Raw genomic sequence first — 21,560 nt, 5'->3', positions numbered from 1 at the left:
CGAGCAGGGAAGCAGCAGTGGGAGGGGGAGAAGCAGACGCTGCTGAGCAGGAGCTTGATCCCAGGACCCTGGAATCATGACCTGAGCTGAAGGCAGCAGCTTCACTGGCTGAGCCGCCCAGGCGTCCCTAGAGTGCATTTGTTTTTCAACAAGTAGCAAAAAAATCTTCCTATGAGTTAAGATCTGTGTAACTAAAGTGAGACCGTGGGTTGGGAGAAGGCGAAGGGCGTTGATGACTTCAGGTCATACCAGAAATCAAAGTAGTAGTATCCCAGTATTTATTTCAAGAGCTTCATTTCTTGATACACCATGTCTGTTGGTTCCTGCTGTTGTCCTTGGATTGTGGCATTTTCCTGTTGCTAAATACATATTTAACCATAACACCCTCTGAATGATGACTACAGGCATATCTGTCATCAGAGGAAACAGTGAGCGGCTTCAGAAGTGCAGGGCTGACGAACTCTAACAGGCAGATAAACACCTGTTTGTAGTTCAGGCAGGAGAGACATCTTTAGATGTATTCTAGTTTTAAAGAAATAGGAATCCTTGGGGACTTACATGCCATGGGGTTTATGCCAGTTCCTTTTATTACTTAAAACATGATGAAAGCCTTTGGAGCACCCATGTCTGACATTTTTAAAAATTACTTTTATTTTTTAAAGCTCTTATTTATTTGACAGAGGAAAAGAGACCATGAGCAGGGGGAGGAGCAGAGGGAGAGGAAGAAGCAGACTCCCCGCTGAGTGGGTAGCCCAGTGGGGGGCTCCATCTCAGGACCCTGGGATCATGACCTGAGCTGATGGCAGACACTGAGCCAACAGGCGCCCCTGTTTGAGACTTTTATTTGTTCTTCATGTATTCCTCCCTGTACTTCAAAATAACAGAACTACTAATGCAGTATGCAGAAGTATTTTTTTACATCATTATAAGTTAATTTCATCATTATGTGGAAGTTTTTATTCCAATTTCAGCATTTCTACTGCCCATCATAAAGAAGGCATTTAGGGGAATGTCCTGAGGAAGACCAGGGAATCTTGTCTTTAGGCAAATAATATAACTGTTAATTTCCTGAAACAATTTCAGTCAAGTATTATGGAGGAATGAGCTGTATGTCCGTCCCTTCCCCGAACAGTCCCACTTTAGGACGGCAGACCATGATTTATCATGACCTTTGTTACTGAGACAAACACCAACCAGGTGTTTATTAAAAGGAAAAAGCAGCAGATGAGAACCGCGCTGGAAGTCACTTGTCGTGAGACTATAGTTTCCTTTAAAGCGGTCTGAGCGTGCTGGAGCTCCTTATCCTAAGGAGGTAATCATAGATGCAAGGCAATACCTAGCAAATGGACTGTAGTGTCCATGACTAATGCTTAGTAAGTGCACACCACATGCTAGTTTCTGTTTATGTGCTTCATGCATATTAACTCTTTATTCCCAACTCTGTGAGGTAGTTAGATACTACTAGAACCCCATTGCTCAGCTAAAGAGAGTAAAGCTCCAGGAGATTAATTTGTTCAAGGTTTCATTAAAAGTGGAGGATACAGAGCCTGAATTCAGTGCCTTTGATGGTATGCTGTATCATCTCTCCTCATATCAGTGTTAGAATAGTCCAGTCAAAAGTAATCTAAAGATGATTACTGTGTTGTGAATTAACATTTGTTAAGTGGAGTAGAGGGTGTCGCATCGCGGTTCAGCAACAGACTACAGGAAATCAACACACCAGCAAACAAATTATTCAGGACCCAGACTCTGGAGACACTCTTTAACTCCTCTTTCCCCCCAGAAATGATCAGAACAAATCCTTTCCTACCTCCCATCTCTGCTGAGGTCCGTCGGTGCCAGAGGAGAAAGCGTCTTCAGTCCGCGATAACTCCCATCTTTATGGCTCAGTGTGTTTTTTGATCTCATCCGATCCTGAGCTCCTGCCCCGTGTGCTCAGCCTCCCGTCGCGAGCGGCAAACTCCTCTGTGTCTTCAACATCTTCGCTGAACATTTTTGCTACTTCCTCACTTTCCTTTAACCCTGGCAGCCCCGTGGACCCTGATTTTCCACCACCAAGCAGAGGCTTTTTTAAAAAAGCACTTTATTATAACGTTGTTAAATTAACAAGTGGAGTAATGTTTTAAGTGGATGTTGGACGTTGTTATAGGGTGCTGGATGGTGAATTGGGTTCAGCAACAGATCACAGGAAAAACTGAGATAGTTTATTACCCAGAGTCCTAGAGGAGTACATGGCACCCGTCAAGGGGTCACATGGGGAGGTCAAGGCAAGGTACAGGCAGAGAGAGGCCCATGCCGTTATTAGGGTCTGTGGATGGAGTGCTTTAGGGTTCCCAGGGCAAGTTTGGTCCATCCCACCAGAAGGGGTGAGTTTGATATGCTACGTGGAGACCTTCTCTGAGGAGGATACAAGGGGAAGGTCCTGAGAGGCAGGGGAGACTGGATCATAAGGGCGGTTGGGAAAAGCTCTATGAAGAATTTAGGTTTGCTTGTGACCGCATGCTACTCTGTAAGCCATGTGCTTGCCTGAGGGGCTGGTGTGAAAGTCCCTGCAGGCCATTTGACCAAGGGGGTGCTGAGACAGCAACGGTCTGCGTAAACAACAGCTTGGCTGAATTCTCGACGTACCCCACAGACCCCAGGGCCAGGTAGTCGAGAGGGTGACCCACTGAGTATCACTGCGGCTTCCAGAGCGTCCCTCCTTGGTTTCCCCCGTGAAAATGTTTAGTCTGTCAACACCTGCCCGCAGAGCGGTTGAACTTGGGCTGTCAGGGAGGTGTGCGGGGAATATGAGGCTCGGGTCGCTGGGTCTTGTTCAGTCTTCTCTCTCTCCTCCTGCATCCTCGGTTTATGGGCGAGCCGCCACCCCCAACCGTCCTTGACTTGGGACCACCCGGTTCTGCTCTTCGTTGGAAGAGTCTGTCTTCTGAATGCCTACTCCTTGCTACATCCGTATCCTCAATGAGTTTTATTCCTTTTTTAAGTTACTTTAAAGGTTTTTTTAAAAAAATTATTTATTTTTTATTTTTTTCAAAGATTTTATTTATTTGACAGACAGAGATCACAAGCAGGCAGACAGACAGACAGAGGGAGAGGAAGGGAAGCAGGTTCCCTGCTGAGCAGAGAGCCTGACTCGGGGCTCAATCCTAGGACCCTGGGATCATGACCCGAGCCGAAGGCAGAAGCTTTAACCCACTGGGCCACCCAGGTGTCCCAAAGGGTGACACAGTGAGTGCACACATCTGCCACCCTCAGTGAACAGAGATGAGCCTTCCTATATGTTTAATCCATCTTCAAAGAATGGAAAATTACAGGTCCAATTATCTTCTATTTCTCTTTCCAGCCCATTCCACCGCCTCCCTCCTCGAGGTCACTGCAGACATGAATATAACATGAAACCAAGCAATGTTTCATTGCTTTGCTCGTGATTTATTTACCCATTTCCCTCTTTTGATGGACATTGGGTTATTGCCCGTTTTTCTCTGTATTATAACAAACAGTGCCTCACAGTTTATCCCGGTATACATCTCTTCCTACTCAATGTGCCAGAGTTTCTCTATGTCTCTGCTGTCCAACCTGGTCACCGCTACTCTTGTGCGTCCTGAGCACAGGAAATGGAGCTGGTCTACACTGAGGTGGGTGAGTGTAAAAAAAAGCACTGGACTTTGAAGATTTAGTATGAAAAACAAAATATTTCACGAGTAAGCGTATGTTGATTACGAATCTAAATATCTAGATATGTTGGATTAAATAAAATGTTATTGAAATTAATTTTATCTGTTTCTCTTTTTAAAGTGTGGCCATTAAAAAAGTTAAATACTATATGGGCCACATACTTCTGGACAGCACCGCTCTAGGGGATAGAAGTCAATTTGGAATTGGTGGACACGGTGCATGCTGGGTAAACAGGTTCCTTCCCTTACCTTTCAGTCCCAGCCCCCATTTTCTTGGTGATCTTTCCTCTCTCCGAGCTCCTATGGCACTTAGGTCTGAATGTCTCATGCAGATATTCAAACACACAGTTTTGTATTTTGGTTTGTCTTTTTATGCTGCCTTTCCCCCTTTAACACCAGGGACCATGTCTGATGACTGTGCTTCCCCAGGAGTAGGCTCAGGAATAAGCTTCCTTAAATATTTAAGGAAGGTTTAGATGCTCCTGGTATGTTACCTCTCAGCTTTTAAGCTGGGACTCGCCCTACAATAATTTTATCTTATTTACCTAGAATATGCCTCGTGCTTCTTGTGCGTCCAGGCTTCTCTGTGCTCGCCCTAATGTGGCAAAATCGCCTTGGCAGTAACGTTAGTCCTCACTCTGCTTCCCTTTCTTTGAAGAAACTCCTGCCAATGTCTTTCCAACAAATTTATCGCTTCTAATGGGTTCTGGAGTCTTGGTAGCTGGCAAGGCCAGGGCCAGCCTCACACATACAAGGCCGTTAGGTTTATAAAAGCTGCTCGTCAAATGACACAAGTTCGGCCGCTCTCCGCCAGGCTGCGTCTGGTTCTATGAAACAGCATCCTGACAGCTTCTAGGAGCACAGGAAGCAACAAACTGCAAATCACAAGGGGAGGCAGGAATGACCCTAGAGGCGAGTAAGCTACAATGAAACTTCAAGCCACAGACACAACACAGACAAGCCCCCTCCCTCAGAGCTGGCGCTTTGTGCATGACCAGAGGCCAGTGTCCCTAGGGGACACTGTTCTGTGAAATGAAGTAGTGGTTTCCTGTGTTCCTCCACTGGTGTTGACTGTGGAGGAAAGCCTGGGAAATGATCAGAAAGCCACAGAGAGATTATGTTAAAGGCCATGGGATTTTAGCTTAGACCTACTGTTCCGAAACCAGTAGGAAGCAGCTGTTCTCGGGCTCCCTCCCCGGCGTACCAAAGCAGAAGCTTCAGGCCAGGGCCTTGGAACTCACACTTCAACAATTTCCCCAGGAGATTCATCTGCAGCTATTTCAGGACCTGGCAGTTGGAGTCACTGTTCCTACCACGGGAGACAGACTCACTGCTCAGATATAGAAGGTTTTAAATTAAACATCGAGGGAGAACCCACATGAAGCCCCCGCCGGCAGCGTGATGGGAGCTGGAAGCCGTAGCACATGAATGGGTCTGGGAATCAGCGGGAGCACCTGCGAGCTTTGCGTGTGTCCTCGGACAGAACGCTTCCTATTTGTAAAGCTTCCCTCCCAACCTCCAATCTTTCTTTAGCCTTTTTCCACTTGACATTCTCGGCTCAGGATGACTAAGACTTTCAAGAAAACGGATCTTTTCTTGCCCACCCAAACTGCTGCACAGTAGTCGCCGAGATGGGTTTTACACTACACGCCCACCTCCCAGATGTGCCTGTTAAACCTCCAGTGTTTCCAACCGTCAATGCACTGCCCAGGGCACAGCAGCAAGGGTGGTCCCTAACACATTCTGGCAAGTTTGTTCTTTTTTCCCATCGCCTGTGTCTAGGTCCTGACGAATCTCATACCACAGTTTTTAGCTGATAAGTTACTTGGACACACATACACACACACACACTCACACACTTTTTTTTTTTCCTTTAAAGATTCTATTTATTTATTTGACAGACATACATCACAAGTAGGCAGAGAGGCAGGCAGAGAGAGAGAGGAAGAAGCAGGCTCCCCGCTGAGCAGAGAGCCTGATGCGGGACTCCATCCCAGGACCCTGAGATCATGACCTGAGCCGAAGGCAGAGGTTAACCCAGTGAGCCACCCAGGGGCCCCCACACTCACACACTCTTAAAAGCTGAGTGTCTTATATTCATTTTTGAGAGAAAAGTAACGCTGGTCCTTGGCTATATCTCAGCATTCTCCACTTGGTGATAGAAAATGACCTTAAAATGGAACCGCACTGTTACCACCTGCTTTAAAACCTAAATTCTGAGCTCCTTTGAGGGCTGATAAATTATAAATGACTAAATTAAGATTTAAGTCTGTACCTCTCTGATCTCCTTGTATTTTTATTTTTTTGTTCTGGGCTATCTCAGATTTTCATCTCTTAATGCCAGCTAGTAACCCAGAGAGTCCTTAGAGGCTAGAATCTTGGTTGCAGGCAAGGAAGGGGTCACATGGCTATCCCCGGCTCACTCGTGTGTGGAGTTTCTCTACAGAATTCGCTGGGGATGCCACAGCCTACCTGTGCTGGGTCCAGGGAGGGCGCAGGTGCAGGCCGGTCCTGCCCACGGGCCAGTGCTGGCCGGGGCTGCCGAGCCGAGCCTTGTCACTGTATCAGAACCGCCGTCGCTGGGGAACAAGGCGGATGGTCACGGCCCACGCTGGGGAATGGGGGCTCGTAAGCTGGCTCAGGGAGATCTGGGATGGCCCGCAAACTGAATCCAGTCTCCCACTGGTGCTTGGCGCAAAGGAGCATAGAGGCCGGACAAAGGAAAAAAAGAATCAATTAGGAGCAGGTCAGAGCAGCCCCTTGCGGGCTGTAAGCCTGAATGAGAAGAAGGAGACGTGGGAGACCCAGGGATGAATTTAGAAATATTTCCAAAGAAAAGCTTTTGGTGAAGCGAAAATGCAAGATAGAAGAAGAAAGGAGAGACGGAGCAAGAATACGCGTCCGTCAAGTGGGCCGGAGGCAAGGTCCTGCTACAGGAGAATTCTCCGACGCAGCTTTTCTGCAGACGCTGTGCGCGTTGTCGTAAGATCAAGGTTGCCCTTGGCAAGACGTCATTTTGATTAAGTGATAAAAAGGGCAGCGTATGCCTCCCGTTTTACTCGTGGCCCCAACCCATTTTTGAGTGCAGTTAAATTAGGGTTAGAATTTAGAATATCTCAGATCCTGATAAACCCTCCCCGCGGACTGTTTTCTGGACTGTTGTCCTGCTGTGTTTATGTTGTCGCTTATGAACCTTAAGTAACGGCATGGAGCGGTCACTTTGTATCGACACTGACCTTCCGCCCCGGGCCTGCAGAGTCCAGTCACCACGGGTGTTTCTTGGGACTCCTGGCATAACGATTATCCATTTTCCCCCCTCGTGATCCATCTTGTCCAATATCCTCCGCTGACAAGCAGACCTAAGTATAAAGTAAAGTAAGTTCTAATAAGACCTTACCCCAAGATGGGGCTCTCCTTACCCCAGAAGCAAACAAACCCTAAAACAGTGTCCAATCAGAGGCGAGGCGAACGGCCTGAAACTGGGCTGTCGGTGCAAATGGAACTAGAGGAAGACAAAGCCAAGTTTGAAGCCCGAGAAGGCAGGACAGAGGCGCTGATGTTGGAAGAATCAAAGATAACCTTGGGGAAATGAGTCTAGGATGATTTCCAAGTGACGACGCAGACGCTTGAGGGAGCCTAGGAGGAGGGGACGCACGACAGTAGAAAAACTCCCCCGTATTTTACCAACGGAATCAACAACACTTCGCTCCACCTCCCTGGGAAAAATCACTAGTATTTTGGGGGCGGGGGATGAACTCCCTTGAAACACCAGTGAAGGGCGGCAGCAGCCAGAACTGCGCTGACAGCGTGGTCCCGGCGCACGGCGGGGAGCCGGCCCACAGCCCGCGGGCTAAAGGCTGCCCCGGGGACACCCTGTCCTCTGGGGCTCGCTGGCCCTTTCGTTCAGGGCGTTCCCAGTCCGGAGCACACAGCGAGCATCTGGTGGGTAGGTGTCCAAGTGGTGGTCAAAACCAAGTCTCTGTGTAGGTTTCTTACCTGAAATCATAAATTTTTGACCCACAGAGCTGGAAGTTTCACACTGTGCTGGATTTCTGTGGAACTGAGTCCGTGCACTAACCCTGAGGAGCAGCAACTTTGGGGAACAAGCAATAGAAAAATGGAATTTGAAAAGGGGGAGGGAAACAAATATGGAAGAAGGAATTATTAACTGGAACTCAGTTTCTGCCATAACAGACGGCGGGCGAATGCCTAAAACACGTGCACTAAAGGCCTGTGCACCTTTTGGGTCTTTCCAAGCACTGCTGTATTGATCAAATGGTCACTGGGCTTTCCAGTGCTGGAGAAACTATTCAGATGAGCATGGTCATCTCTAATTTCCTTTCAAATTCTTCAGCTTAAAAGAAATTGAGTTTGAAAAAATCACCTTTTCAAGGGGCTCCTGGGTGGTGGCACTGTCGGTTAATCGCCTGACTCTTGATCTCAGCTCAGGTCTTGATCTCAGGGTCGTGAGTTCAAGCCCTGCTTAGGGCTCCACACTGGGCAGGGACCCTACTTTAAAAAAACAAATTAAAAAACACCTGGGGTGCCTGGCTGGTTCAGATGGTTGAGCGTCTGCCTTTGGCTCAGGTCATGACCTCTGGGTCCTGGGATCGAGCCCCACGTTAGGCTCCCATCACAACAGGGAGTCTGCTTCTCCCTCTCCCTCTTGCCCTGATCAAGCTCTCTCTCTCTGTATATGTCTCAAATGAAGAAAATCTTAAAAAAAAAAAAAAAAAAAGACCTTTTCAATAGTAGTAGGCAGGACATGGATTATATATGTTTTCTCTAGTGTCTACTTCACTAGTAGAAACTTTCTGATAATTTCCCAAGAAGATTTAGACAATGAGTTTAGCATCGTGTCGCCTTTGGAAGCAGACTGTTTGATTTGAATGTTGGCTCTTGTTTTTATTAGTTTGAGACCTGAGCAAGGTAGTAAACCATGTTTATCTCAGTTCCCCCTACAAAATGGGGATGGTAGTAACTTCCACGTGTCTTACAGAGTTGTGAGGATTAAATAAGAGAACAGAGGCAAACTGCTCAGAGCAGGGCCTAACACACGGAGATACTCTCCATGTGTTATGTGGCGGAAATTATCCTTGTTAATCAAGTAAAAGGGAGCAGGAAAGATTACTCTACTAATAAGCAATGGAAACAAGATTCCAAAGAAGTGGTTACTTCCTAGGAGAATAAGTTTTCTCAGGCATATTAAGCATATTGTTTTCCTTATTTAATGTTCAAATACAAATAGAGGTCCTAATTAATAAAGAAACATTTTTATGAAGCAACATCAAATAGTTTCCAAAACTATATATAGATGAAAGTAATTAAAACTTCTCTCCTTCTGGGGCGCCTGGGTGGCTCAGTGGGTTAAGCCGCTGCCTTCGGCTCAGGTCATGATCCCAGGGTCCTGGGATCGAGCCCCACATCGGGCTCTCTGCTCAGCAGGGAGCCTGCTTCCTCCTCTCTCTCTGCCTACTTGTGATCTCTGTCAAATAAATAAATAAAATCTTTAAAAAAACAAAACAAAACAAACTTCCCTCCTTCTAGAACCCTCTGCTTCCACCATATTGAATCATTTGCAGGATCCCGAATGCTATAAGCTCGACCAGGTCTCCGTGTGTTTCATGAGCTGGGATGGGATTGACGGTGCTTTCCCCTCTCGCCCCTCCTATTTGCTTGGTTAAAACGCATTTAATCTACGAGACTCACTCAGATAGTGCCTGCTTCCCAGAGAAAAACTGGATCGTTTCCTCCTATTATCAGATTCGGAGTTTCGCCGCTTACTCTGGAGTGTGAGCTCCTTGAAGACGTGAACCACGCCATATTAATTTTTTTAATCCAGCAGATGAGTATTGACAGGTCTGGAGCCTGGTCCAGGCAATCGCTCTTCTAAGCATTTGCTCTCGCGTAAACTTGCTTACCCAGAGTCTTGGCCACTGAGCTATAAATAAGTTATTCACTGTGGACATCTAGTGGCCAAGGGGGGAGATGACTGTTCTTAAGTAATTATATTAATAATACTTATTGTATAAATTACGCAGCAAGTAAGTAAAGTAAGTCCTTACTGTATAAATTATTAACAATTTAAGCCCCAGAGCTCCTCTGCCTGTTCCTGTGCCTTCTGCCAGATTTCTACCACTTAAAGCAGTTTTACCTCTAGATACTGAACTATTCAACAATAATAATAATAACTATGATGATGATACCTTATATGTTATCTTCTGAGTACATTCATATTCTTATACACACCCTCATGATGAGATGGCATTTTGGTACTATTCTTTCTATTTTACTGTGAGCAAATTGAGGTTCATAGTTGTTAATTAATTCTCCCAGAGTGATCTGTGTTTATTTACAGAAACTGAAGTTGAATCCAAGGCTGGCCTCGTAGACATTCCTCTATTATAGAATTTATCACCCTATTATTGTTTCCTTCTTTTATAGTTTACCTTTGCCCATTTCTTAGCACAGTGCCTGGTCTATTTTATGTGCATGATATTGGATTGTTGATAAATGTAAAAGAATGCATAATACCCAAATTATATCACAGAGAACTTTACTGACTCACTCTGGTATACAAAGTTAACCCTTAGATACCTCTATGAATTTTGTATGCTACAGCCTTGGCCTTGAAATATCCTCACCCTCGCCAGCTTGATAAACTCCCTTGCATTCATCAATTCAAATATTGCTTTAAGACCTTCCTCAGGGGACGCCTGGGTGGCTTAGTTGGTTAAGCGGCTGCCTTCGGCTCAGGTCATGATCCCAGCGTCCTGGGATCGAGTCCCACATTGGGCTCCTTGCTTGGCGGGGAGCCTGCTTCTCCCTCTGCCTCTGCCTGCCACTCTGTCTGCCTGTGCTTGCTCTTGCTTCTCTCTCTATGACAAATAAATAAATAAATAATCTTTTAAAAAAAGAAAAAAAAAAAAACACCTTCCTCAGTGTTTCCTTAGGCAGCGGTCAGTGCTTCCTCGATTGTACCCTCCAGCTCCCAGACGCAGCTCTGGGTCAGCACGTATCACACTCCTGTAATTCCTTCTTTACACGTCTGTCTCCTGCAGGCTCTGAGAGCTCCGTCAGCAGTTCAGGCAGAGGGAACAGTGGTGTCCAAGCAGCCAGCTTTGAGTGTGGCTGGCACTTTGGGGCTTGCCATCTGTATCCCAGCGTAAGTAAGTGATACAGCAAGATTAAGCAGAGTCTCCATAATACGCCGAGATTGGTTTGTTTTGTTTTGTTTTTTTTTTTAAGATTTTATTTGTCCATCTGACAGAGATCACAAGCAGGCAGAGAGAGAGAGGGGGAAGCAGGCTCCCCGCTGAGCAGAGACACCCCCCCCCCCAATGTGGGGCTCAATCCCAGGACCCTGGGATCATGACCTGAGCCAAAGGCAGAGGCTTTAACTCACTGAGCCACCCAGGCGCACCCAAGATTAGTTTTCATAGACTTCTGTCTTCAAATGGGTGTACGCATACTGCTTGAGATACAGTTCTTCCTGATGGTTATGTGAGGACAGTTTTAGGAGAATCAACTTCTAAATTCTCAGCTTGTATTCTCTCCCAGAAACCAGCTCCCTGTGATGCAAACCTTTCCTTTCTCCATCACTGTCCCTTACTGCCCACAGAAAGATACACTCCTTACCCATCCCAAGTCTTACCGTGCAAGTCACCAGGGAGGGCTGGGAGCAGGTTCCAGGATGGCAAACAAAGGGATAAGTTAAAACACCGACGACGAACCTGGGGAAGTGGATGACCACTTCGGTGGTTTCTAGTTATTTGCCTTTAACAAAGTTGAGTTGTTAGTTGGTGGATGAGTAAATACAATTTTGATAATAACTATTCTGCAATTTTTGGCATATAAGTTCAGGAGAGCTCAAATCATTGAATATAAAAGGAATGTTCTTATAATCAATAAGAACTGAATATAACAAAATTCCTTCCATTGCATCTGGATACATGTGTGATCAAGAACTCTTTAACTTTATAAGCAAGAAAAACAGGAAGAGAATTTATCCTTAATTGTTCTAGCCTTGGTAATAGTAATTGTGGATAGGGTATAATCTCTGTGGTGAGGGAAAGCTGTATTGATCACCTTAAGAGATTTATTTCTAATTAAGTTTTTTATTTTTAATATTTAACAAAATATTTTGATCAGTTGTATACAAATAAAAATTGATAACTTCATCTGTAAGACAATTTTTTAAACATTTAGACACTTGCTACCCGAGAAATTTAAAAATTTCAATTTCTCAATACATTTTGGTTGAAGACAATAATAAGGTAATGATTCAAAATCTTTCAGCCCTACCAATATATTCCAGTAGAATAAAATTTTTAGGGGAAAAGTGGGATGGAAATGTAAGTTTAAATTATTGTTCATTGCTGTGTGCGCACACAATGAAATGAAAATTTTCAATTTTGGAGTGTGCTGCTGCACAGCCAAAATACCATATGATTTTGCTTCATCCTACCTGCCCTTGAATGTTGTGTAGAGTTGGTCTTGGGTCTACAGGAATGTACAGTATTGTAGTCTCTTCAAGAGTAGGCCCCACACGTCTCTGGTTTCTCCTAGAAGACCCTACTGGGTGCACAGAGACACATTTAGTACATGTGTGGTCAGTGTACAGCTTTGCCGGGACAGCAGAGACATCATACTACCCCCAGAAGAGCCTGGGGGAACAGGTGGATAAAGGCAAAATTATGGGTTGTGGACTCGGCCATTCCTGGGTTCTCAAAACTCTCTCCACCTCCTACTGGTTCCTTAACCCTCAGAGCCACAGAACTCCCTCTCCACAAAGAGGGTTACTGTATGCAGCATGATCATTTGGGGCACGTATGATGGGCACGCCTTTGGGGCAGTCACCTTCCCTTTCCATGGTGTTCAGGTGTCCATGGTGTTCATGGATTAGAGAATCAGGCTCTACCTCGGTTGCAGGTTGTGTATGAAGTAGCTGTAATACAGTCTGATCCTTCTCTTTCCCCAGAACACAGCACTCAGGCAGGACCAAAAGTCATGAGTAAGTAAGCGTTGTTTAGAGAGAAAAAAAAAAAGAGGGGGGGATGTAAGGAAAGGATGTAGTTTAGGTCTGTTCTAATGGGTCACCCTAGAAGCTCAAGTCGGTCCGACTAATAACCCCCAGCAGTCAGGGAAGGCCTGGAAATTCTGGAGCTGCGCCAATGGCTTATGGTACTGACGTCAGCAGCTGAGTCAGGCCCTGGGCGCTCCCGGTGTGTGCCAGGATAGGGACACGGTCCGAAACTAGATCACACTGAACGAACCTCTTCCCTCTTTGGGCTAAATAATAGGAGGGAAAACTCACCTCACTCCTGCACCATGACTGATCCCTGAGCTGCGGGTTTTCATACTTGAGCCCTGAGCACAGCGAGGCTTCTCCCGACACCCAGATAACCCTACCACGGTCCTACCACCAATGCTCTAGGCCCACAGCCTCCTCCCTCACATCTTCTCCACCGGCTCTCTCCTTGAGAGCGGCCACTGATTGACTTGTTGGACGTGACTGTATTATCACTCTTCACCCAGTGGACTGTCCGTTCTAGGAGGGGCTGCCTCACTCTCTTCTTTGTATCTATTTGCCGGCACAGTGCTGGACATGTAGATAGGCAGTAAACCGTGAATGAATGAATGACTGAATGAGTGACAGCTAAAATTATCCCAGCTTATTGCTTTAATAGTAAGGACTCATTTATTCATCTGTAGGGCATACTGAGATTTGCTAATGTACAACATATTTGCAGCGAGTTTTCTTGCCTGAGAAGACATAAATTGTGTTTAAGATAATTTAATTAGGCAAATTAACTAAAAGTTGAAAGCGCAAAACTATGTTTTAACATTACAGGCCCCTATATAATCAAATGGCATTATATTTGATAAGAAATTTTGTAAACTAAATAAAGCCAACAGTATCTAGTCTCCTTAGAGTCTTACTAGGTAATTACCTTTAGGTTTTTGGTTTCCTTCTGGGAATGTACTCAGTTAAAGAAAAGACAGTAGCACCCTTAAGGTAAAAACTTGATGAAGTGAAAGTTGATTTTTAGTTCTGAAGGCAGAATATCCAACTCGATATTTTCCTTGCCTCCAGAATTACTTAACATAATCTGAACGTAAGTCCATTATTTGTCAGTAGAGCACTACTTCCTAAAATACTTCCCTCTATCATATTGCAAAACCCTGTCTTCTTCCAGTCCCTTACATAGTGATTAAACATTCACGTGGTCAACGAACATTTATCAAATACCACAGGCATCAGACATGGGCAGTCATGCTGCCCTCCCCTCCCGCCCCAAGTAACAAACCTACCCTGGTATAAATCGGTATGAACTGTGTTCTGGGAGTGGCTTTCTGAGTGCAGGACCTCTTCATTTCACACTCCTACAGTGAAAATTTTATAATACAAAGGGATTTTTCAATTTTGTAAAAACAATAACAAACCTCATCTACGGAGATTGTCTGAATTGCGGAAATCACAGAGCTATTGCTGAGGGAGCTGGGATCCCTCCAGGCTTCCTGAAGCCCCGCTCCCACCCTCCCACACGCTCACCTGACACAGGTCTTATTTTCAGTCTCTGTTAGGACCACTTTTTCTACAGCCCCCCTTGATCTGCTCATTCTGTAAATACTTACGGCAGTGTGTAGTAGGAAGCTCACCATTTCATTCCCCCCCGCCCCATATCTGCTTGTAACACCTGGTAGTTTCGATCTCTGCTAATGTAACCACTCTCAACTCACCACACAGCTTAGTGATTCTCCTCTCCTCTCTCTCCCTTCCTCTTCACATTCCATAAGCTGGTGGGTTCTGTCGATGGTAATCACCACAAGTTCTTGGAATCCAGACTTTGCTCTTCATACCTTTAAAGGTACTCTAATTAAGGCCCCGTCGTACCTGCTTGGACTATTGCAGTAGCCTTCAAGCTGATCTCCATGCCACGGCCTGGGAAGGGAGTTCCGTACCACTGAGGAATGAGGGTCCATTCAGAGGAAAAAGGAGGAGGAAGAGGAAGAGAACTTAACTGTTGTCCTTCACACTTAAAAAACATGACAGAGTAACGGGTTTATAATTTGCTGTTTTATAGAGGAAAAATGGTTGTGTGTGTGTGTGTGTGTTTAAAGAACGAGAAAGAAACAAAACCCTTAGCAAGAAATCAAAACCCTTTTTCCAACAGACTCATCTGCTCCTTTTAACCTCCTCTCTGCTTTGTATCCTCGGAGTCCGGGCACCTCTGAATCCTCTCGTCATTTTTAGAGTGGTCATCTTAAAATGACATGGTGGTCTCCCTGCTCTGGTACATAATTCTTATAGTTTCTCCTGGAATATGCTTCTCCTTCCTCGTTCACAAAGGCCCCCTCTTCCATGACGCTCATCCCGCAGTCTTACTGTTGTTTGCACTACGGGGATCCCTCCAAACATCTAGATTTCTGCATTTCTGTCATCCCGAAACCTCCAGAGTTGGAAAAGTGACGGGCACATAGTAGGTGCTCAAGAGAAGCTTGTTGATGGAATGAACGGCTCTCTGGGAAGAGGCAGGGAAATAAATGAGAATGTTGTTAAAGTGTATTTTCTGCCAAAAGGAAGCATGCATGTAGACCCGGGGAGCGCAGGGGGCTTCCCTCTCTCGTCAGCCGTCCTGGATGAGAACGGTCCGTAGGCTTATGTCTGCGAGCAGGAAGGTTAACCCAGCCCCCTGCTACTGTTATCATAACCTTGTCCGTTCAGCCTTGTGAAACCCACTTCAATTTCATCTTCAGTCCTGGGTCAGACGCAACTGAGAAAAGGTCTGAGACTCACTGAGTGACTCTCTCTTCAGAGTCTCTCTTGGGCAGGAAGTTCAACGCAGGGGCTGTATGGCTGGGGCAGAGCTTTTATTCTTGTGCTGCGCAACCCACCTGCCACTGGTTTTCTTTCCTGGGTGAATACGTTTCCAGTCAAATGTCCTGGGGTCTGTGAGGCATTAGTCCTCTCAGATGTGGCTTTCAGAGCACCTTGTTTGTTCCGGACACTCTGGGCGGTGTCTCCAGCGGACGCGGACCCTCGGCCACGTCCGGCCGCCGCCGCACCATGTCATGGTGTCCCTCTCTCTCTTCTTGCAGGCATCGTTTCCGTCACCACCCTGACTGTGCTGGCCTATGAACGTTACATTCGCGTGGTCCATGCCAGAGTGATCAATTTTTCCTGGGCCTGGAGGGCCATTACCTACATCTGGCTGTACTCACTGGCGTGGTCGGGAGCGCCTCTGCTGGGCTGGAACAGGTACATCCTGGACGTGCATGGACTGGGCTGCTCTGTGGACTGGAAATCCAAGGACGCCAACGACTCTTCCTTTGTGCTTTTCTTATTTCTTGGCTGCCTGGTGGTGCCCCTGGGAGTCATAGCCCATTGCTATGGCCATATTCTGTATTCCGTTCGAATGGTAAGTTGAAAACAGCAGGTGCCCCTCCCCTAATCTATTTCCAGGGTGGGCAGTTCTGGGCAGAAGAGACTCAAACTCTCCCTTCGTGATCAGTGGTTTTCCGCAGCTGGCGCCGTTCTAGGGGACTTCCTGGGAGAGTATAGAATGCTACTCTGTTCAATAGAATTGGGCACGGAGTCACTCTCTAAAAGGCAAATGAGGAATAACATCTACTTTCTCTATTCCACCCTCTCAACCACAAGGAGGAAGGAAAGGGGTTCTGGACAGATAAAATCAGTAACAACCACGAACACCTGCATTCTCTGACACTGTTAGAATTAAAGAACTCTGACCAAGGAAATTCCACACTTCCCATGATTTTATTCATTCAAAGGTCATGTAAATCCACTAGACCATAGTATAGATATTTTGTCCGGAAATCACTTCTGAATCATAAAGCACAAGACTGGCCACAAATGGGTTTCCTGTTGAGCGCTAGCGAGACGTCTGAAGTGACAGTGGGAGGCAGCCTCCCACTTTAGCCCCATACATTTTCCTTGCTCAATCACCATGGCTTCCTGTCTGCATCTTCCTCAGAACTCCTGCTCAGCGGTCTCCTGTGCACCCTGCTAAACCCCTCTAACTTTCACCTTTAAAAAAACAAACAAACAAACAAACAAACAAAACCGAACTTGGCCACATGCATTCCTTTAAATCATAACCCACTGCTGACTTCCACATTCGAACTTTTCTCATACACATCTGTGTTGTAAAAAAAGAAAAAAAAATCCCCATACCAATCCAAAGATAGGTTTTCCCTATGCCCACAGTCAAACTACAAAGAGCGGCTGGAGGAAAATACACGCCCAGATTCCCAGTGCCCATACCGGAGGTCCTCCCAGTAGTGTCTGGCAACGTCTGGGTCCCTGGAGGATCCGCTCTCTCACACGGTCACGTCTACAAAGCCTCAGTTCTCCTTTTAATTCAGCTCCTGCCCTAACCGCAGTCATTCTTACCAAATAATCATGCTTATTTACAAGAAAGCCATTATCAAGAAATGTCTCAACTCCCTGTCCCCCTTTATACACATCGCTCTGTTCAGCCTCATTCTTAGGTTCCCCCCTCTTCAGTTCTGGGTCCTTCAATCTCTTCCTTACTTCTCTTCCAATCTCTTCCTTACTTCTGGCTCCTTCTCTTTAGCAAGAACTATGCTACTATTATACAAAAGCAAGTCTGGTCTCAACTCCCTCTGGCTCTCACTTCATCGCCCTCCGCACCAGTCTGTACTCAGAGAACCATTAGTGGCTTTTGGTGTTCTATCGCCACTCAGCAAGCATGCATTCGGCCAATATTGGTCGAACGTAGAGAATGCACCAATTACTGACTATTACGGGCTGAATGTTTTTTTTTTTTTTTCCTCTCCAAAATTTATATATGGAAGCTTGACCCTCAATCAACGGTATTGGAGATGGGGTCTTTAGGAGGTAATTAGGGTCATATGCTGTCATGAGAGTGGGGTCCTCATGACGGGATTAGTGCTCTAGTATGAGGAGGAGGAAAGATAGTGGCTCTCTCTTTCTCTCTCTGTGTCTTTTCCTCCCTCCTTCCCTCCCTCCCTCCATCTCTTCATCCTCCTTCTGTCTCTCTTTCCAGCATGTGAGTACACAGAGAGAAGGCAGCCATCTCCAAGCCACGAAAAGAGGTCTCATACCGAAACCTGCCTGTGGGCATCTTGACCTCAGACTCCCCAGCCTTCAGATGTGTGAGAAATACATGTCTGTTGTCTAGGCCACTCAGTCTATGTTATATTGTTATGGAGGCCCAAGCTGACTAAGCCATTGCCAAAGCTCTGAGGATGTAACATGTATAAGATATCGCCCCTGCCTCAATGAGTTTATAGTTTAATAAACTTACCTAGCGCTTAATTCCCCAACCCATAGCAAATTGGCGCTTCCTTCCTTGAGCACACTGTCAGAGAAACAGCCCACATTAAGGAAACTGATGATCTCCCGAATGTTAGATCCAGGGAACACATTCCTATCTCTTTTTTCTTTTCTAACATCCATGGTATTTGACACTTGTGGCGCTATTAACAACTTCCACTCACTGGTGGTGTTCTCCTCCACTGTTTCTAGGATTCCATTCTGTCCTGTCTTTGCTGCTGACTCTCTGGCCCATCTTCTTAGGTCTCTGCCCAGGGCGGCTTCCTAGGGCTTCCCAGCATTGTGCGTGTAGCTCTTTTCTCTTACTATACACTGGCCTTGGGCATCTCCTATGCTCTTAGGATGTCCCCTTCTAACAACAGCTTCTGACCCAGGGTGGTGTTCTGACCTCTGTCAGGTCCCAGTCAGCTGCCTATTGCAGACCTCCACTAGGATGGTCCCCAGACCTATCAGTCTTCTTCTTCTTCTTCTTTTTTTTTTAATCTTAAGATTTTATTTATTTATTTGAGAGTGAGAGAAAATATGAGAGAGCAGGGTGAGGGTGGGGTGAGCACAGAGGGAGAAGCAGGCTCCCCACTGAGCAGGGACCCTGATGCAAGGCTCGATCCCAGGACCCTGGGATCATGACCTGAGCCGAAGGCAGACGCTTAACTGACTTGGCCTTCCAGGTGCCCCTTCAGAACATTCAGACTTAACAGATTCCATGTGCGCGAAGACAACTGGGTCATCTTTCCCTCAGACCGGCTGCTCCTTCATTCCCTTTCTCAGTGGATGGTCATTATTCCTCAGCCAGAAATGAGAGCATAATATTTGACTATTCCTCATCCAAATCTCCCCAATTATCCCACAATCAATTAATCAGTTTTCATGTATTCAACCTCCTATTTTTCCTTATATCCTTTTCCCCCTTCTCCTGTGGTCACAGACTCAGTTCAAAGGGGCCTTAGTTTTTTCTTCCCTTATTCTTGCTTTCTTCTAATCCATTTTCTCCATACTTCCACCAGAGTAATTATTCTTAAGTGCAAGTTTTCTCATATCACTGGCCAGCTTAAAATCCTTCAGAGGTTCCTCTGCCTTCATGATGAAAAATAAAGCCTCTGAGTGTGAGTACCAGGGTCCTGCAGATGGTCCTGCCATCTCTCGTCCGTGTGTCCAGCTTTAATTCTTGACATGCCGACCCTCTTGCCAACTCGGGTTCCAGTCAAGTGCAATATTTCCTGTTCCCAGAACTTGACATGTGTTCTATTACTACTTTACATGAGCCTTCATCCTGTTCCTGGAACACTCTGTCCTTTCCCCTTCCTCGGCTGAACCACAGGAGACTGAGCTCAGTATCTTCCTGCCCTTACCTATGTCTGAATCCATTACCCATCCTGTGTGTTCTCATAGCCCTCTCTGGTCGCCTCTCTCATGACACGCATCATCTACGGAAACAGTCTGTGTGCCTGTCACCCTCAGAATCCAGTGAATTCCTTAAAAGCAGAGACCCAGTCTTATTCATTTTTTCACCTACAGCTGGAACAGGACTTGCATAAAATAGTTGATCAGAGACTATTTTTGGAATGAGTGACAAACAATGCATTGGAAGGGGAAGTGGTGCGAGTCTGAAGAGACTTGACTCTAGACCACAGTATTCTCCACTCAGAACCTGGTGATTATCCAGAGGGGTGACTCAGAGCACTGATGGAGACAGAGTTCCTAGGAAGATGTTGCTGCGGCTGAGGTCGAAGAGGTTGCTGCCTGTGTTCTCCTCAAGGATTTTGATGGATTCCTTTCTCACATTGAGGTCCTTCATCCATTTTGCATCTATTTTTGTGTGTGGTGTAAGGAAATGGTCCAATTTCATTTTTCTGCATGTGGCTGTCCAATTTTCCCAACACCATTTATTGAAGAGGCTCTCTTTTTCCATTGGACATTCTTTCCTGCTTTGTCGAAGATTAGTTGACCATAGAGTTGAGGGTCTATTTCTGGGCTCTCTATTCTGTTCCATTGATCTATGTGTCTGTTTTTGTGCCAGTACCACACTGTCTTGATGATGACAGCTTTGTAATAGAGCTTGAAGTCCGGAATTGTGATGCCACCAACTTTGACTTTCTTTTTCAATATCCCTTTGGCTATTCGAGGTCTTTTCTGGTTCCATATAAATTTTAGAATTATTTGTTCCGGCAGAGGACTCTTTTATTGGGAATTCTGGGGAATGTGTCTTAAGTGGTTCAACCTTCAGGACAAGTTCAGCTGTGCATATGCTTTTGCTCCATCTCTAGCCATTTTAGAAGATATTCTCAAATGATTGAATATTGGGATAGGATATTTGGGGGGCTCATTATTTGGAAAACTTTGAAAGGACAGAGTGAAGGCATGGAGAATGATAAAACAGAGAGGCCAAAAGAGATAAATGAAAAATAATCATGGAAACTACAGATCTACAAACACAAATAATCCATCAGAACTATATCCTTGTACCAAAGAGAAAGTGGCTTTCCCAGCCCAGTGTTTCCTTAAAATAACTTCTCCAGCATACATGTAATTTCAAGATGATAAATGAGTGCTGCTTTGATACATGTTGAGAAGATGGGAATTGAGTTGCCCAGAAAGGGTAGGGGTAGGGGAGTCTGTAGGGGACTCTGGATGGTGGGGAATTGGAGACAGATGATTGAGCTGTGGTTATACTGAGTATATTTTATATTATCAATACAATGCAACATATCATATATTAAATATACTATATATTGAGTATATCAAATCTATATATACTCATTAATTGCCACTGAGGAGCCAAAAATCATGATTCCAAATATTCCATAGTATCATAAAAGTACAAATGCATATAAATGTGTTAGTTTCAAATATAACTCCAGTGTAAATAAATATTTAATCTTGGACATAATCCCACAAAGTCATGTGTGTGGAACTGGGACCCAACTTTTGTTAAGTCCAACAAGTTATTCATTTGAATCTCTTTTAATCTTGACTCTTAGAGGAAGTAATTGATTGCCAGGAGCAAAAGTGGTGAATCTGGGATATGGATCCAGACCTAATTCCAAATCGAGACCTTTTATTAGAACTCCACAACCTTCTTAAGAAACTCTGGGGAGGGGCACCTGGGTGGCTCAGTGGGTTAAAAGCCTCTGCTCGTGATCCCAGGGTCCTGGGATGGAGCCCCACATTGGGCTTTCTGCTCAGTGGGGAGCCTGCTTCCTCCTCTCTCTGCCTCCTGCTCTGCCTACTTGTGATCTCTGTCAAATAAATAAATAAAATCTTTTAAAAAAGAGAAAAAAAACTCTAGGGAAAAATTCCCACCCACCCAAAAAATGTTGTTCTGAAAATAGAGTAATATCCTATCACATTAAATAAAATAGTTTCTTTTTAAAATAGAATAGATAAGGGGCACCTGGGTGGCTCAGTAGGTTAAGCCTCTGCCTTGGGCTCAGGTCATGATCTCAGGGTCCTGGGATCGAGCCCCGCATCGGGCTCTCTGCTCAGCGGGGAGCCTGCTTCCTCCTCTCTCTCTGCCTGCCTCTCTGCCTACTTGTTATCCCTCT

General features: G+C 45.5%; 1 protein-coding gene and 1 long non-coding RNA gene across 2 annotated transcripts in view; one reads left to right on the top strand and one right to left on the bottom strand.

Moving 5' to 3' along the window:
* The window catches only part of OPN3 (opsin 3), a 39,323-nt gene that overhangs the window by 11,681 nt on the left and 6,082 nt on the right, over window positions 1-21,560 (top strand). Inside the window, exon 2 of the mRNA XM_044267021.1 lies at window positions 15,777-16,096. Within this exon, the coding sequence (XP_044122956.1) occupies window positions 15,777-16,096 (320 nt within the window). The remainder of the gene's footprint in view (window positions 1-15,776; window positions 16,097-21,560) is intronic.
* Window positions 11,059-14,207, bottom strand: LOC122918518. The gene is made up of 3 exons (XR_006386622.1): window positions 12,534-14,207; window positions 12,142-12,251; window positions 11,059-11,407 (listed from the first exon to the last, which is right to left on the bottom strand). It is a non-coding gene; the product is annotated as an uncharacterized LOC122918518 (long non-coding RNA).

This window comes from Neovison vison, chromosome 10 (genome assembly GCF_020171115.1).
Source record: "Neovison vison isolate M4711 chromosome 10, ASM_NN_V1, whole genome shotgun sequence".
NCBI lineage: Eukaryota > Metazoa > Chordata > Mammalia > Carnivora > Mustelidae > Neogale > Neogale vison.
Note: the sequence above shows the minus strand (reverse complement) of the source record. Positions and strands in the feature narration are given on the sequence as shown.